At 39.9% G+C, this 19,645-nt stretch overlaps 1 protein-coding gene across 1 annotated transcript in view; it reads left to right on the top strand.

Moving 5' to 3' along the window:
* The window catches only part of ERICH5 (glutamate rich 5), a 31,237-nt gene extending 12,450 nt beyond the window's left edge, over positions 1–18,787 (top strand). Inside the window, exons 2-4 of the mRNA XM_048841319.2 lie at positions 1,338–1,913; positions 4,536–4,655; positions 10,559–18,787. Of these exons, the coding sequence (XP_048697276.2) occupies positions 1,338–1,913; positions 4,536–4,655; positions 10,559–10,581 (719 nt within the window). The 3' untranslated portion in view covers positions 10,582–18,787. The remainder of the gene's footprint in view (positions 1–1,337; positions 1,914–4,535; positions 4,656–10,558) is intronic.
* The last annotated feature ends 858 nt before the right edge of the window (positions 18,788–19,645 follow it).

Below are 19,645 nucleotides of genomic sequence, written 5' to 3'. Positions count from 1 at the left end.
CTAACTCAGACAACACTTACATATTCAATATGCTTTACTCATAGTAATGACAGATCTATTAAAAGAATAAGTTTTATACACAAATGTAAACTGTCTTACAGGTTGTAACTAGAGCTGAGTGAATAATTTGTTCAGGGGTTGAGCTGAAATTTAAAAAAACCTGATTTTGTTCAAGGCAAATGAGAGAACTGAAAAAAATCATTTAGGGTCAAATAAAATAGTTTGTTTAAACCAAAATTATTTGTTCCAGATTTTTGGGTATTTTTCACTCTTTTGTTTTGTTTTTAAATTAGCTAAATATTAAAATAAAAATACATTTTTGATATGAAAAGTCCAAACATTATTTTTCAAAATGGCCAAGACACAACACTTCCAATTTTCCAAAATATATTTTTTAGGGCTGTCAAATGATTAAAAAATCGCAATTAATCATGAGATTATAAAAAAATAGTCGCAATTAATCACAGTTTTAATTGCACTGTTAACAAATAGAATACCAATTTAAATTTTTTATAAATATTTTTGGATTTTTTTTTACATTTTCAAATATATTGATTTCAGTTATAACACAGAATACAAAGTGTACAGCTCTCACTTAATATTTATTTTTATTACAAATATTTGCACTGTAAAAAAGGAACAGAAAAAACAGTATTTTTCAGTTCACCTCATACAAGTGCAATCTTTTTATTGTGTAAGTGCAATTTACAAATGTGGAATTATTTTTTCTTTTACATAATTGCACTCAAAAACAAAACAATGTAAAACTTTAGAGACTACAAGTCGAAGCATGAAGGGGAATACAAATGTTTAGCATATGTGGCATGTAAATACCTTGCAACGCCAGCTACAACAATGCCATGTGCAATGCCTGTTCTCACTTTCAGGTGAGATTGTAAATAAGAAGCGGGCAGCATTATCTCCCATAAATGTGAACAAGCTTGTTTGTCTGATAGATTGGCTGAACAAGAAGTAGGACTAAGTGGACTAGTAGGGGCTAAAGTTTTACATTGTTTTATATAATCATAATTATTTTTTAAGTCTAGTTAATTTGTTTTGAGTTAATCACTTGTGTTAACTGTGATTAATTAACAGCTCTAATTTTTTTCCTTCTTTGGCCAAAACTATTGGCTGAATTGGACCGGAATTGACAGATAGTTTTGGTGCCCTGAAAAGTGCATTTTTCAGCGAATTTACTATTCACCAAAAGCATGTCACCCCACTCTAGTTGTGACGTAATTGCACAAGTGCTTTCCTGGTTTAGTACTGATCTATTTTAAACACTTGTTCATTAATGTCATATTTTCTCTTTTCTTTTTAATTACAATAAATAAAAGCTACTTCAGATGAAAACTTTCCAACCACAGAGGAAAATGAAACTATACCTGACCAGACAAAGTTAGACCCAATGGAGGAGGTGGATCTCACATCTGAGGAGATAAACCCTAGTGAGAATCTTCCAGCAGAGGAGCCAGAAGTTTTGTTTCCAGCACCAGCAGAATGTGTTAATTCTAACTATAAAAGAATGGATCTGGACGGCACTCGACCACTGGCTGCAGAACCACTGGAGGACACTGGATCAGTGGCAGAGGGCACTGGGATACCGCCGCCTGCGGGACCGGCAGAGGGCACTGGGATACCGCCGCCTGCGGGACCAGCAGAGGGCACTGGGATACCGCCGCCTGCGGGACCGGCAGAGGGCACTGGGATACCGCCGCCTGCGGGACCGGCAGAGGGCACTGGGATACCGCCGCCTGCGGGACCGGCAGAGGGCACTGGGATACCGCCGCCTGCGGGACCGGCAGAGGGCACTGGGATACCGCCGCCTGCGGGACCGGCAGAGGGAAGTGTCAGCCCTGTAACACAAATCATCAGGAAAGTACAAAGTAACGAAGAGGACCAACTCATTGAGGGTAATATATGTGTTTTCGCAGATTCAGGAGGCCAAATTCTGCCTTTAGAGACTTGTGTACAAGTCCTGTTGACTTCAATCAACACTGCACATGAGTGCGTGAGGGCAGAATTTAGTCCACAGAGTTCTTACACTGTATTATATGAAAGAATGTGGTTGGGAAAGTCTCATGCGCAGAAGTCAAAATTGTAATAACTGTAATAAAGCCTCTCAGCACTATCCGTTGTTGACTGTGCTACTTCATTTCACACTCTGTGTTTTCTGGTTAGATAAAACATCCCTTAGACTCCTCATTTAAGTGCTGAGGGGTGTTTCTTTGTAAAATATTATTGCTCAATATCCACAAATGCCATATTATCCATTTTAGTATATAGCTGACGTAAATATTATTGTAGTGTTATCCTTGTGGGGGGAGTGGGATCTCAGCAAGCTATAGAAAGGAAGGGTCATTCCCTGTATAGTTTATTTGTAAAGCACCTATAGAGTGCTGGATGCAGTTATTCTAGAAGCATAAGTAACACAGGCATCAAGCTAACTGCATAGAAAGTCCTTTTACCTCGCAGGGAGTCAATGGGCCTCTTTGAGAGAGGGTAGCAGAAGTAGTCTTTGCTATGCTCAGTTATTATACTGTAGGGCATATTTCTCCCTGGTGTAATTCCGTTGGCGTTACCTGGTCTAATTCTATTGGAGTTACACCAGGGATGCATTTGGCCTAATAATACAGAGTTCTGCTTTCTATTGTGGTGGTGTTCTACCAATTCAAAAAAACAGAAACAAGCTGTGGGGGGAGGAAATGGGCAGAAGGGCCATCTTATGGGGCTAGCTGCTAGACAAGCAGAAAAGTACAGGAGATATGAGTGTAAGAAAAGGAGGAGCATGGGGTAGGGTTTCTCAAAAAAGAGGAAAAGTAGATATCTGGGGAGGAAAATCATGTCAGAGAGTATTTGCAGTGCATCACAAAGGTGGAACATGCATTGAGGGCCTGGGGACCTCATGGAAGGGGGGAGTGCAAGATGCGGTAAGTTATCTCAGGAGAAGGCTGCTCAGTGAGTCAGAGATTCAAGGGAGTGTTTACACAAGAGGGCAGAGTATCCCACACATGGATTGGGTTTCTCACTGGCTGAGTGTACATGTAGTAGGTGCATGTCTAAGGGGAGTAGCTTAAATTAGGGATCAGGTGTCTCACAATAAGTGGCAATTACTCATTAAAGAATTGGACACTTTATGGAGAGGCATTCCCTAGGGGAGCACAGACGGGTGAAGCACATAAGGCATGTGCTCTGTAGGAGAGCATGCCACCAACAGCCTCTCCCACTGCACATTCCTGCTGAAGAGGGGGAAAGGTCACTTCTTCAAGCAGAACTTAATGGCATATGCAGTCACTTGGATATGTAGCATCACCGTCCGTAAATGTATTGGCTCTCCTGAATCTGTGTTGTGAACCTGTACACCTCACATACGGATATCTGAGGCACAGGAGCTGCCTTCTCCGGTCTTACATATACTTGTTTAAGAGAATTTGGAGTCTGTTTCTTCATGAGATGGTAATTTATCTCCATATCCGTTAAATTACTAAAATAAAATACTTGTGTTACATAAAAGCTATATGGCTGACTTGGTTAGTTTAGCTCAGTGGTTTGAGCATTGGCCTGCTAAACCCAGGGTTGTGAGTTCAATCCTTGAGGGGGCCATTTAGGGATCTGGGGCAAAAATTGGGGATTGGTCCTGCTTTGAGCAGGGGCTTGGACAAGATGATCTCCTGAGGTCCCTTCCAACCCTGATATTCTATGATTCTAAGAGTTTGATTACTTGATTATTCCATTAACTGGCCCTTATTAGCTTACTAGCATGATATTGGAAGCAGAACACTGTCTAGTAATCCATGTAGCATGGACCCTGTATTGGGACATCTTTGCAATCGAGAAACTGATTATTTGTCTGAAGGACAGATATGGGGGTTATTTTGACCATTTAGTCATTGTTGTTCCCCTTCATCTCACAGCAGGATTTCTTTTTGGACAAACTCTGTGTACAGTTTTGCTGATGTCTGTCTCAAAATGGTGCTATTCTGCATACAGTTAATTTGTGTGTGTGCTCGCACAGGGAGGAGGGTTCTTTCCATGAATTTAGCGATGATTGGGCTCCTCTATTTATTTACAGCATATTTTTTTATTTCCTTAATTCACTGATACTACTAAGAGGGATGACAGTGAGGGAAATCATTAGTTTTCTATTTCAACTGGAACTGCACGCTACCACTCTTTTCTGTTTGTGTTGTTGACTCTTGATAACAATATCTATATTAAAAGTTTACAATAAAAATCACAGTTATATAAGAAAACAAAATCAGTTTAAATATGAAATCAAGCCTCAGCTCAGAGTTCTATGAATGACAAGTGAAGCAGGAGCATTTTATGGATGTGAAACATGCACGTACCTCCACAATTGTAAGTTGCATTTGAATGTCTCTTATCTATTGATTCATTTGGTTGTTGACCTATTGCTGTATCTATAAAAGCTATTGCAGGGGTGACAAAACCAGATCAGCCATGCAGAAAAGAGCTGGGGTATTTAATACTGGTTAAGGGTATCCTAATTTGATATCCATGGTTACTGTTTCCAGGTGAGACGGGAGAAAAAGTGGAAACTGAGAAGCACAGTGAGCTAGTAAGTGAGGGGACTGAAACAAAAGAAGAAAAAGAAACAGGAGAAGCTGTGGATGCTACAGCAGCAACAGAGATAGGTATGTTGACAGAGAAGTGAAGAACCATGTGTATTATAATTTAAGAGACAGAAAAGCTGTACAATGTTAATGAACATATCTTTCATTATCATTGCATTCTCAATTTGCAGCTGCTGCCTTCTGATTTTAACACAGGAGGCATAGTTATCTTAAAAGACATTGTTTTTTTGTTTGTTTTGTTTTTTGGTAGTAATCAGGCATAAGTTGTGCATTCTATCAGGTCTCATTTGTATAATGTTCCTATAATCAGTAAATCATTCCCTGTTTGGCAAAAATGGTAGACTTTCTCTAATGCACAGGTCTGGAAAATTAGATGTTTCATTAAGAGCATGAATCCCATAGTTACTATTTGCTAGACTTGTTCTTATGAATAGTTTATTATCACAACCTTGAGATTTCCTTTCCAAGATGATCCTTCATTTTAGATCCGCCTGCTCTTTGTTATTAGCAGCTGTATTCAGGAACCTAACACTAGGATAAGTGCAAATTCCAGAGTCAGTGCAATCATGTGGGTAAGTAGAAAGCATGAGCTGAAGAGAGAATGTTTAAAAACAAATGAAAAATAATAAATGTAGGGGAATAGGAACATCACTCCAGAAGAATTTAACTTTACACTCAAATTATACATCTTTAATTTCTGTCATCGCGCAGGCATTTCATGGGAGGTATTTCCTACCCCTTACTGTTAAACAGAGGGTCCCATATTAACTTTAATGGAAGCCGGTCACGTAGGGCCAGTTTTTTAGAGGTATTTAGTGCCTAAAGACACAGATACATTCCTAATAGGATTTTCAAAAGCACTTAAGTGCCTAACTCCCACTGATGTTTGAAAATCCCACGCCATGCCTGTCTGTATCTTTAGGTTGGGGGCAGGCAAACTTTTTGGCCAGAGGGCCACATTGGGTTTCCAAAATTGTATGGAGGGCTGGTTAGGGGAGGCTGTCTCCCCCCCAAACAGCCAGGTGTGGCCTGGCCCCCGCCTCCTATCCTACCCCCCGCCCTCGCTTCTCGCCCCCTGATGGTGCCCCCCGGGACTCCTGCCCCATCCACCACTCCCTGTCCCTGACCACCCCCGAACGCCCCATTCCTGACTGCCTCCCCAGGACCCTTGCCCCATCCAACCCCCCCAACCCCTATCCACACCCCCGAACTCCCCTGCCCTCTATCCAACCCCTCCTCCCACCCCCTTACCGTACACCCAGAGCACCGGGTCAAGCTGCGGCTCTGCAACTGCACTGCCCAGCTGCTCAGAGCATGGCGCGGTGCGCGGAAGGGAAGGGGAAACAGCAGAGGAGGGGCCGGGGGCTAGCATCCCGGGCCAGGCGCTCAGGGGCCGGGTAGGAGGGTCCCGCAGGTTGGATGTGGCCCACGGGCCGTAGTTTGCCCACCTCTGCTTTAGGTGCTTAAATACCTTTAAAAATCTGGCTCTTAGGACCTGTTCCTGCAAATTCTTACACTCACAAATAGCTATTAGTCACATGAATAGTCCTGATCATTCTGATTGGGTTCACATGAATAAGAGCTACTTGTTTAAGAGCTGATGGATCAAACCCTAAGACCTTAGGAATATGCTAGTGAATATCTCTAAAAGCGGAAATCTATATGATCAAAAGGAGCCAGAGGACTCAGGAGTATAATTACCATTATCTTATGCCCCCATTCCGTATAACAGTGAAATAAAAGAAGAAAAATTCCAATAGCTGTTTTTTATAGTTAGCACCACAGTATAAAGGTGAGCTTATTGTCAACAAAAAGTGAGCTGTTGCTACTTTTCTGCATACCTTGCGGTGTTTGTATTTCTATGCATAGCTCAGTCTGTTTGCACTACTGTGGGGGGAAAAAATGGTCATATGCACACTAGACAATAAATTATTCTTATTTTAAAGAGGGTGATTCTTGAAGCCTTTATTATGAGGTCATTGACTGTTCATCTGTAAGATAGTGTAGAGAAACTCAAATTGTGGGTGGTGTCCAAAATTAAGAACGAGTATTGGATAGTTTGGGAGTGTAGCTTCCTCTTGTGTACAAGCAATATCAATCTAAGGTACTTATATGCCCCTGGTACTGTATTACCTGAACATCTCACACTCTCTTTGCAATACCCCCGTGAGGCAGGGAAATACCATTATCTCTATTTTACAGATGAGGAACTGAAGCAGAGAGACTAAGTGACTTGTCTAAGGTCACATACTAGTTGGTGCAGTAGGAAATTGGACTCAGATCTCCTGCTTCCTAGGTTAGCACCCTAACCACTGGATCATCCTGTCTCTGAGCAGAAAACCTATATTTTCAAGGTTCCTAGCTTCTTCAGTTTCCAAGTACAAATATTAGCATGGCCTAATCTTTCCCATAAAGCTGAAGTCACTTGGTCCTCCAGGCACAGAGGAGGAAAACAATTCTGTTTACTTCTCAGCATTCAGTTTAAGATTTTAAATCTGGTTGTTTTGATAAGAAAACGGGATTGCCTCAATTTGAGCTATGGTCTCGTTCTCTCAATTAAATTAAAAATGTAATATTGTTGCTACTGTGATTTTTCCAGAGGTATTTTTCTCATTTTGCATGTCCTGGTTTGGACTATTGTGCCAGGGCTTCTCCTTTTTATTCTCCTGGTTTTACCTTGTCTAACTGCCACTATATAGAATTGAGACCATGTAATAATTTAATTTTAAATTCACATGAAAATTCTAGCACCTTAAATAATAAACTGGTTAATATCAGTGTGGTTTAAAATCTAGATCTGATCATGCAGAACAGCACTGATCCAGTCCTCCCGTATTGCTGCCTGCTGGTATTGTTGAGCACTTATTGTGATAATGTCCAGGAATGTGGTGTTTACTGGTCCCCCTTCAAAACAATAGAGAGTAGCCTCTGGGGGCTGAATAAGATGTCACTCACATCTGCAGCAAGTTCTGGATCATGCTTTAAGCATTTATGTGCATGGATTTATTTCAGTTAAGTTTACTGTGACAAACCCATCTTGTACATTGCAGTGTTACAGGATAATGAAAAGAGCTTTACACCAAGAGCGATAAATCCTGAAAGGCACGTAGCGTAGTGGTTAAGAAGTTTGGTAAATGTGCATAAATATTGCCATTTGTTGCAGATTTGATATATAAGTGCTATTATGGAGGCAGCTTCCAGCATAGGGCATTCCCTTCCTCTTCACGCCTGTGTAATGTGACCGAGTACATTGTCAGTTTGTACAATGCCATAACATGCCAATTCATTTTTTTTAATAGCTAGGCTACTGTGTAAAACCAAAGCATTGAAACCATATGAGTGGTGACTGCTGTAGTCTGGTGAATATGGCATCTGTGTTCAATGACAGCTTTGCCTCTAAAGATCCAGAAATGTTTTCTACTTCAAATATTTCACCTCTAAGGATAAGTTTTTGGACAAAGTGGCCAGAAGTTGACTTTCATGCTGTTCGTTTCAGCATAGCATTTCTTAGCCTTTTCAAAGCCTCATTGTCATTGGAGACAGTTCAATGAAGACCTCTGCTCAATGTGCAGCTGCGGTCAAAAAAGCAAACAATATGTTAGGATGCATAAGGAATGTGATGGTGAATGGTACAAAGAATATAATGCTGTTATATGAATCAGTGCACGGTGTGGCATTCTCTGGAATACTGCGTGTGGCACTGGTCACCTCATTTCAACAAGCATGTTGCAGAACTGAGGGGATTCAGAGAAGGGTGACAGGAATGACCAGGGGCATTGAAAAATCTCCTATGAAGAGCTAGGGGTTGTTAGCTTAGGGTACAAATAAGAGGGGACATGATGAAAGTTTATAAAATAATGAATGGTCTAGAAAAGGTTGAGTGAGAACATCTGTTATCCCTGTCTCATAACACAAAAGCAAGGGAATATTCCATGAAATTAAAAGGTGGGAAATTCAAAACTGCTAAAAGGAAATACTTTGTCATACAATGTGTAATTAAACTGTGGAATTCACTGCCACAGGAAGTCACTGAGGCCAAGAATTTGGCAAGATTCAAAAAGAGATTGGCTTATTATAGCCATATAAATGTCTAATGTCAGAGACAGGATACTGGACTAGATGACCATTGAGTCTGATGCAGTATGTGAATTCCTATGTTCCTCTACTAATTTTTAATAATTGCCTTCAGTTCTCTGGCCTGAGTAGCCACCAGTGTACATGACCAATGCCATTGTCTCAAAGGCATTAGCAACATGAAGTCCCAATATGTGACAGCAACTTCATGAATAGTTATAATGTCTTTAAAAATAAATTGTTTTTTAGAAAGATAGGGATAATTTTTTTTTTTGAGATCTAAAATAGCAAACTCAGATTGTGGTTGGTGTGGTACACAACAGCATACCCACACAGACTCTCCCTCGAGCTGCTCATTTGTGTTTAACCAGTGTCATTGGTTTGTTTATGGTCATCTGCATGGTCTGTCTCATGCAGTGATCTGAAAGCACCTTTCACATACATGGTCTTTCCCAATCTTTGCAGGAGGGTATTTGCTAGTAACAGCAGCAGTGCAACTAAAATTGAGAATGTAGGTGTGACGGGTTCGGTCACAGAGACCCCCTTGGGACTGTCACCTGACATGCTGGAATTACCTCTGAGCCCATTTTCCCTGCCAGCTTGGGACTCCAGAACCATGCCTTGTTGAGCCAGACACGCTAGCCTGCTGCAACACAGCCCAGGTCTGGTCCACGCCCCAAAGTTTTTAACCAAAAACTACTCAGCAGGTCACCTATCTCCAGCACCCAAACACCCAGTTCCTTATGGGATCCAAACCCCAAATAAATCAGTTTTACTCTGTATAAAGTTTATACAGGGTAAACTCATAAATTGTCCGCCCTCTATAGCACTGATAGAGAGATATGCGCAGCTGTTTGCTCCCCCAGGTATTAATCACTTACTCTGGGTTAATTAATAAACAAAAGTGATTTTATTAAGTATAAAAAGTAGGATTTAAGTGGATTCAAGTAGTAACACACAGAACAAAGTAAGTTACTAAGCAAAATAAAGCAAAAACACACAAGTCTAAGCCTAATACATTAAGAAACTGATTACAGGTAAAATCTTACCCTCAGAGATGGTTCACAGACTAGACTCCTTCCTAGTCTTGGCCTAATCCTTTCCCCTGGTACAGTGCTTGTTAGTTCCAGCAAACATCTTAGGTGGAAAGCAGGGGTGTTCTCATGATTGGCCACACCCTTTGTTCTGTTCCACTCCCTTTTTATATCTTTCGCACAAGGCAGGAATCTTTTGTCTCTCTGGGTCCCCATCTCTCCTTCTAAATGGGAAAAATACCAGGTTTAAGATGGATTCCAGTATTAGGTGACACGTTCACATGTCCTGTGAGACCCCAGCCTCCATTCTTCCAGGGCTGGCCTGCACGCACCCAGGAAGGTTTGCAAGTAAACAGATCATTTACAACCAATTGTCCTAGTCAATGGGAGCCATCAAGCTTCCAAACCACCATTAATGGCCCACACTTGTCCTAATTACAATAGGACCTCAGAGTTATATTTCATATTTCTAGCTTCAGATACAAGAATGATACATACAAATAGGAGGAATATATTCAGTAGATTATAAGCTTTGTAATGATACCTTACAAGAGACCTTTTGCATAAAGCATATTTCAGTTACATCATATTCACAGCTTTAAGCATATTTCCATAGAACGTATGGAGTAGGTACATGTGCAAAGAGATGGGGGGATGGAGGAAGTGGGGATTGCTGAGGATGGATAGTGGTTTTCTCAGGCCCTCCCAAAAGATCCTTCCAAATATACTAGCAGAGGGGCAAACTATTCAGAACGTATTATTTAAAGGGGTTCTCAAGTTGAGAGTCTCCCTTTAATACATATCTTAATATTCAGTGCATCACAAGGTAACTTTTTTTTTATATATCTATTTCAGAGGCAACGAATAACGAGGAATGAGAGTCAGGTCTATTTGGACTTCCTCTTCTTGGTCCTATCAGCTGTTCAAATGAACGTTCTTTAATCTAATGGCTTTTGGGTGGGAATATCAGGATTTTAAAAAAGCTTTTATGGACTTCACTACAAGCATTAACAAGGGGCACCAGCAAAAAATTAAGTATTTTTCCTGAAGTCAAGTTGCCAAGACTTCAACAAGTAATTGAAATGTATGAACTTTTTACCTATCTGCCATAGAGTGCCTTCTATCCACTGCTAACAGAGTGGAAGGAATTGTCATACAAAACAGTATAACTGCTCGATTTTCATTTAAGAGTTTTACAGGTTAAAATGAGTAACTTAAAATCAATCTGAGGGACACTGTTATAATTGGTATCAACTAACATTATACAGGATGCAAAAGATATAGTACTGCATATTTTTTCAATGTTAGTGCTAGGTTGAGATCAGAAGCATAGGTCCAGTCCTGATCTCAAACTGACACAGGTGAGTAGTTTCAATGAGTGCATGGACTACTCATGTTTATCAAGTTGCTCAAGTTCATAGATATATACAGGAATAGGACCTGAAAGCACCCATTTAACAGGACATGGCTAGATGCAACAATAAGTTTTTCAAGAAGATAAAGAATACATAGGATGTGACACCCTCTGATGACTAATGTCTTTTGGTGACTTTAAAAAAAAAAGAGGGTTACTGATAGGATAGCAGTAGAACATACACTTGGTAACTATTGCAGCGGAAGAAAGCACACCTATGGAAGCGCAAAAGGAACTTAGCAATTGCTAAAACTCAGACGGATACAAATTATTAATAAAATTACATTTAGTCACTGTATAGTTTCTAAAATATAAACTGAGGAAACTCCTTGCTCTCAAAGTATATGCATTCTAGCCACATTTTCCCGATAGTGTTATCTTAAAAAAAAAAAAAAAAAGTATACTGTGTGGATTCTTACTTGGTTTACAACATGCTAAATAGTTCTCCAGAAGCTGAATAATGAAGCCTTTCAACATAAACTTCCTATGGAAACAAGCCTTGAAACAGCTGATTTCATGGATGTGATAGAGCACTGTTTCCCAAACTTGGGCCGAGGGACGTACCAGCCGCTGCTTCCTGCAGCCCCCATTGGCCTGCAGCAGCGAACCGCGGCCAGTGGGAGCGACGATCAACCGAACCTGTGGACGTGGCAGGTAAACAAATCGGCCCGGCCTGCCAGGGGCTTTCCCTGAACGAGTGGCGTCCCAAGTTTGAGAAACACTGTGATAGAGGATAAATCTGTCCTGATACTGAACAGGAAGAAAGGCACTACTGATTATCGCTGGGATTGTGTTTGCAAAACTCTTTGGCATAAGAAGTCAGAGGACTGCAGTCAGGAAAGAAAGGTGAAGTTTTTCAGAATGGGTGAGCACTTATTGGCTCCATTTAGGAGGTCTTCACATAAGTGATAAAGATAAACACAATTTCTAAAATACTTAAAGACAAAGTCTGCATTATATGTGCACATCTGACTCCAGTTGGCTTTGGTTTGTGCTAAATATTTAGATTTATATCCATTGCCTTTTAATTTCTCACTTCAGCTAATATTGGTCATGTTTACTGTGTTATTTCTTAGTCTTCTATTTCTTAACGTCCTGTTCAGACTATTGAAATTTACTCTGTTTTAAGATAGGAAACACCACCAATTTTAGGTTGGAAGAACCCATTATCCTTATTTGCAGCCTACATGTTGTATCGAGTCACAATTATTTTATGGGGTTCTATGTTCTTTGCAATTCAGTAGATGAAACAAATGTAATCAGTTCCATTTTCTGCTGAATATGCTGCTGTTTTAAAAATGCTGCAGCTTTTACAAAATACAGCTAAAATTCCTAGGACGTGGGGTTTTTTTTCCCCCCTGTAAAATTTCTGTGGTTGGATATTGTTGGAGCCTTTCTCTTCGTTCTCTAATATTGGACTAAAATCAAATCAAAGCAACGGCCCTTGTTACTTTTTTCTGATATCCAGTTCCAATACTGGCACAGAATTATTAAACATTTAAAAGGGTTTAAATATACTAATCGTAGTTAACAGTAGGCGTTCCAATCAGCAAGACCAGCAGTAATAGCAGCAGCAGTGGAGCTGCGTTAGTTTTTTAAATGTAACTTTATAACTAATTAAGGTAACCTAGAGACTGCACAAACAATCTCATTACCATGGCACAAACTGCATCTCAATGGCCGCTTCAAAGAAACAAGTGAAAACATCCATGTACGTCACACCACACAACTTTTTTGAAATCATTTAGCAATTTTTAATTGGAAGAAAAAGGATTCTGAGCCTGCCACTTTCTCAGCAATACTTGCCTTCCTCAAAGACAGGCACTTCCTTGTGTACCTCATGAGTACAGCTAGCATCGATGTTACTTCATCCCAGCCATCCTAAAAGCAGAAGAGCTTTTCTGACTGAATGTGGAAAACAATAAACTGTCACAAAAACTATTTTTACTGTCTAAATTACTCTATCGCTACCCTCAGAATTAAACAATCGCTAACATTCCAGTGTTAGTAATGCAATATTCTGTACGATACCAATGTATACACTGTTACCTTACAAGAATCTTTGCACAACTAAGACCCAGAGGGCCAAATTATGTCCTGACATATGCCTCTGCAATCACAGTGAAATCAAGGGGGTTGCTGAGGACAGAAATTGGTTCTTGTACCATGTTAAAGGTTAACATTCATATTTGCAGGTGTGGTATGTTAACAAGGCCTACCTACAGCGTAATGCCTGTGTACCTTAAAGGAGATTTTTTTGTCTATTCAGTCTGAAAAGCCATTTTCAGAAACATTTGTAGAAAGAGCTAGTGTCAGGTCCTAGGAATTGGCATAAAATTGACTCACGCTGGCAGATGGATCTAATGGATCCTACTAGCTCCAACCAAGGGTTTGTGTATCATTTCATGCCAGAGGGAATGAGGGTCAGGGACAGGTCACCAAGGGTAACCTTAGGAATAGCCATGTTCATGAGCAAGATCTGGTAGGAAGATTGTTCATTTAGCCTCTTCCTGGGTGTTCTTTATTGTTAAGTTTGGACCTTATCCACTGTGTGCGTGCATGCACATACCATGTTAGGAACAATGTCCCCTGCTTACCCAACTATTTTGCAGTCTGCTTAGCCAGATTCCGATATTTCATATAATGTCTTTTCAAATAAATACGGTAGTTGCTGTTGATATCAAGAAGGGTTAGGTGCTCTAAACCAGGGGTTCTCAAACTTCATTGCACCGCAACCCACTTCTGACAACAAAAATTACTACACGACCCCAGGAGGGGGGACTGAAGCCTGAGCCTGCCCGAGCCCACTGTCCTGGGTGAAGGGACCAAAGCCCGAACCCCTCCACCCTGGGCAGGGGGTGCAAAGCCGAAGCCTGAAGGCTTCAGCCCCAGGCAGGGGGCCTGTAACCTGAGCCCTGCCACCCAGGGCTGAAGCCCTAAGGCTTGGGCCTCAGGCCGTGGCGCTCAGGCTTCAGCCCCAGGTCCCAGCAAGTCTACGCCAGCCCTGGCGACCCCATTAAAACAGGGTAATGATCCACTTTGGGGTCTCAACCCACAGTTTGAGAACCACTGCTCTAAGCATATAGGTGCTCTCAGTTGAGGATTAGTTGGTAATTTTGACAAGGATGGTAGTTTTATTAAAGTTAGATGATGTGTACGGATTTTTATTTCTGCTTTGTTCAATCTCTAGGGAAGTTAACTATTTGGGGGAAATATTAAAGAACACATTGTAGCAGAAACTTACTTAAAATTTGTTTTACCTTCAAATTAATTTATTAGATAAGTAGGCTTGGCAGAATTTAATTTTTTTTAAATATAATTTTGACATTTATATTTTTATTTTTTAAATTTTCACAGTTGCAGGAAATTCAGACAATTATTTAATGACAGTAGATGTTGAGATTCAAAAAGTTAAAGCTTTATAATTGTTAAAACACAAATTGTCAACATCACAGGAAATATCCTAAAATCAAACTCTTAAGAAGTTCCCAGTAGCATTTTTTCTTACTTTGCCCTATCTGTAAATGTTCATTATCATTGATAGAAATATTTTCCCTTCAGTTTCTGTGTATACAGTGAAATTGACCTTTACTGACATTCACCAATAAAAATGGAATCCTCCCAAGCCTACAGATCTATCACATTTAAGCACTTTAAAAAAAAAAATGTACCTAGTGTTAAAATGGTAAATGATGTGTAATAACTGCATATCTCAAACTGAATTGTTAATATTATGCATGTTATGGCATCCATACCAGCAAAGCCCTTCTGTAAGTGCTCAACTTTAAGCACATTAATAATAATCCCATTGAAATCAATATGACTACTCCTGTGTTTATGTACTTTGCTGGATTAACGCCTAAAATGACATATGCGTATGATACCCATTTTTCATATTGAAGAAGTTTGGATTAAAACATAATAGAAGTGTTCATGCTCTTTTTGCCTTCTTTAAAAATAAAATGAGGTAATGTTAAGTATATTGTAATTTAATTTTAAAAATAAAATGTTTAAACACATTCAGGACTGACTTTTTTTGAAGAACTACTTTAATAGTAAATCAAAATCTTTATTTTAAATTAGTTTTCTTTTACTATAGAGATACAAAGTCAGAGCCCAAATTTGTAATATGCTCTGCAAAGCTAGAACCTCTTTTGAGGGTTAAAAAAAAAAGTTATTTTCAACATTTGGATTTTTTCTCCCAGACTTCCTGTAAAAATAGTAATTCACCAAGTACATAAAAATACTTAACACATTTCTTACAAAGGATTTGACATGCATCATCACTGTCCTCTAAGTGCATATTCTTTCATGCAGCTACATCTTACATTTAAACTTTATATATTTATATGTATTTATATGCAACCTGGAGGTACCTCACTGCAGCAGCAAAATATATGGGTGTTCTACCTTGGCACAAGGTAGGTAGTGCCTTGACTGTCCAACTGGTTTGGAATGCTGTGTTCAAAAATAAGAGCTAAGGGACACACCATGGACACACCAAGAAAACAAGGTAAAAAGCAGAGTAGTGAACTTTAGCCTTGGATGATGTATAGAGTGCTTTTAACTTGTACACAGGTCTGCTATAAACATAGCTAGTTTTGGAGGTGTTGCTTGGAAGCACACCTACTGTGAAAGGTGAACATGCTATGAGATAAGAATTCCTTCCCGAAAGGAGGAGTATGTATGTCTCCTTTTTGTACTGTACTCTTTTGTCTTTAGGCAATAAAATTGGCTAAGTTTGGTTATTTTGTCTCTTGCACATTTTTCATAGTGAACCACAAATGTAGCCAAACACTGGGCTACATTTTAAGCAATAGTCCAAATATGATTTGTTTTGCTGATATAAAGTGCAGAGATACAGCATAACTGGATTAATGACAGTATCTAGTTACAGTCTGAATAGGATATTTAAAGGTGTTAAAAAATCCACCACTCCTAAAGAGCTGATCTTAGTTGAAAGCACTTTCAACAGCTGTAATGCCATAATAGTAAAATAAGCATGGAACCTGTTGCCTCTGCTGTCATACAGGATTATTTTCATCTTCACCCATTATGGGATAGAATGGAAGCTTTTTCTCAATCTGAGCCTATAGCCATCAAAGCATTGTATGGGACAAACATTTGTTTACACAAGATTGATTACACCTACCGTTTTCTCAGGACTATCATATTCCTTTCAGTTGTCCTTTGGAAAGCCTTTATGTTTGTAGACTCATAGAAATGTAGGACTGGTGGAAGGGACCTCAAGAGGTCATTAGGTCCAGCTCTCTGAACTGAGGCAGGACTAAGTAAACCTAGACCAACCCTGACAGGTGTTTGTCCAACCTGTTCTTTAAAACCTCTAGTGATTGGGATTGGATTACCATATAATTATGAAATAAATCAATTGGAATATTAATATTGTACTTACATTTCAGTGTATAGTATATAGAGGAGTATAAACAAGTCATATTCTGTATGAAATTTTAGATTGGACTGACTGCACTAGTGGTTTTTATGTAGCCTGTCGTAAAACTAGGCAAACATCCGAATGAGTTGATGTACCCTCTGTTTGAGAACCACTGGGATATAGTATTGTTTGTTCCAGTATCTTTCCATTTATTGAAGTTATGCTGACTGGTCTGTAATTCCCTGGGTCCCCTGGTTCCCCCTTTAAAGATAAATACTCTTTGTTGGGACCTCACCTGTTCTCAATGAGTTCTTGAAGATAATTGCTAATGGTTCTGAGATTGCTTTAACTAGTTCCTTAAATACTACAGGGTAAGTTTCATCAGGTCCTGCTGTCTTAAATACATCTGACATACTTTTGCCAGTTCTTTCCGTCTTTTGGCTTGCATTCCTCCCCCCTTGTTGTTTAATATTAATTGTATTGAGTACCTAGTCACCATTAACCCTTTTAGTGAAGATGGTAGAAAACAAGCATTAAACTCCTCAACCTTCCTGATGTAATCAATTATTAGTTCTCCTTCCCATTAAGTTGAGGACTATGCTTTCTTTCATCTTTCTCTTGCTCTTAATGTATTTATAGACCCTAGTCTTCCTGTGTTTTATATCCCTTGCTAGGTGTAACTCACTTTGTGCCTAAGCCTTTCTGATTTCTTACATACTTGTGCTGTTTTTCATGCTCTTAGGAAGTTGTCTATTTCCACTTCTTGTGGGATTCATTCTGATGTTCAAGTCATTAAAGAGCTGTTACCAGAGCCATACTGGCCTCTTACTATTCTTCCTACCTTTCATTTGCATTGAGATTATTAAAGGCACAGCTGAAAACTCTCTCCTTGAGAAACTGCCAGCTCTCTTGAACTCCTTTAGTTGTTAGATTTCTTTTGCCCATGAACCCTTGCTTACCTGTTCTCTGCATTTGTTAAAGTCTGCTTTTTTGGAGTCCACTGTCCTTATTCTGCTGCTCTCACTCTTTCCTTAGAATCATGAAATCATTTCATGGTGACTTTCACCTAAAGTATCTTCTGCTTTCAGAGTTACAACCAGTTTTTCCTAGTGGTCAGAATCCAGTCTAAAATGGCTGTCCCCTTGGCTACTTTCTCCACTTTTTGAAACAAAATTGTTCCTAGTACATTCCAAGAACTTATGGGAAATGTTGTTTTGCCATATTGCTTTTCCAACAGATACCTGGGTAGTTAAAATCCCCCATTAGTACCAGGTCTTGTGTTTTTGGATATTTATGTTCTAGAAATGCCTCATCCTCTTCCAGAGTTGGTGGTCTATAGTAGACCCTACCATGACCACTCTCAACCAATCCCATTTCCCCCCCACCTCCCTTTTATTTCCTCTTTACCCAGCAACTTTAAACTGGTCTGCCACTCACCTCTTTCTGGATCTCTGAATACATGTACATATTCTTGATGTATAATACAACACACAGGCACCAGCTTCCTCCAGGCCTGGGGCTGCTCAACTCCCTATTCCACCCCAACCCCTTCCTCCTAGCTTCCACCCTGCCTGCACCCCTTTTTCCCAAGCTCCCACTCCACCTGTTGCCACACCATCCCCACTCCTTCCCCTGTCCCCAGCATGCTGCAGAATAGCTGGTCATGGCAGGTATGAGGTGCTGTGAGGGAGGGGGAGTGTTGATCACAGGGCTGCTGGTGGATGGGAGGCATTGGGAGAGGAGAGCTGGCTGCCAGTAGGTGCTAAGCACCCATTAATTTTTTCTAGGAGTGCTCCAGCCCTGGAGCACCCATGGAGTCAGTACCTCACTTTTTCCCCTTGAACAAGCTCTACCCTTTCATACCAATAGTCCACTCATGAGATTTCTCTCTCTGTTGTCAATTAAGTCATAAAAGTAACTGAAATACTTTTCTCATGGATTGTATTTTCCAAATGGACAATCTACACTAAATGCTCAATTACTGAGGGACAATCTACACTCATTCCTATATTTGCTTTCTACAACCAATGCTCTGTATAACTTTTCATGAGAGATGTACCCCCGTATTCAGATTCTAATAGCTAAACTGTATTGTTAAATTTATTCACCTTAATTGGGGTTATTGCTGAGTATGTACTATATATCTTATGACTTTTAAAAACAAACTTTGTATTGTGGATAATCTAAGCATATACCCAGATGTACAAACACTCTTTTCTTAACCTGTGTACTATATCATTTTTAACATTAACTTTAATAAAATGTAACTCTGTACTAATCCAGCCAGTTCTTCCTATTTATTCCCCATACTCCTTGCATTTGTGTAGACACACCTTAGATGTTGTGCAGACCCCCCCCCCCCCCCATTTCCCTCTTGTTGCGCCAATGACCCTATTATAATTTCCATATCCCTCCCAACCTATAGACATGTTAAAGTAGTTTTTTTTTTTATGCTTACCTGTGGGCTGTTGTTACCTGCCCCCTTTCAACCTAGTTTAATACCCCCCACTAGGTTGGCAAGTCGGTACATGAAGATGTTCTTTCTCTGCCTGGTCAGGTGGACCATATTGTTTCTCAGCAGACTGTCTTCTCAAACAGCATTCCATGGTCAATGAAGCAAAAGCCTTCCTACTAACACCATGTGTGCAGTCATGCATTTGTCTCCAGGATGCATATGTCCCTGCCTGTACACTTAACTTCAGTTTGGAGATGGAGGAGAACAGAACCTGTGCCCCTGACTTCTTCACCCTAGCTCTCAGAGCCCTGAAGTCGCTGCTGATCTGCTTGGAGTGAGACCGGGCAATATCATTAGTGCCCAGGTGGATGATCAGCATGGGGTAGTAGTCAGAGGGACAGGTGTGCTTCAGCAACCTTTCCATAACAATTGGAGGCAGGCAGCACACCTCCCAGGACATCATGTTGTCATACCAAGAAACATAAGCATTTATTTTTAAATGAAAAAAGCACATTTATTCCCAAAAATGAGAGACCACCATATTTAATACATGCAATTATAGTTTATTCCTATTAGACAGTACATATTTTCCCCAAAGCTATAGAATGTGTCTAATTATCTTTAGATAAAATGAACAAGGTAATTCAAAGTTATATTTGTAGGCCATCAGGTACTTGATGC

This window comes from Caretta caretta, chromosome 2 (assembly GCF_965140235.1).
Source record: "Caretta caretta isolate rCarCar2 chromosome 2, rCarCar1.hap1, whole genome shotgun sequence".
Taxonomy (NCBI): domain Eukaryota; kingdom Metazoa; phylum Chordata; order Testudines; family Cheloniidae; genus Caretta; species Caretta caretta.
The sequence above is the reverse complement of the archived record's forward strand: the minus strand, read 5'-3'. Positions and strand labels throughout refer to the sequence as shown.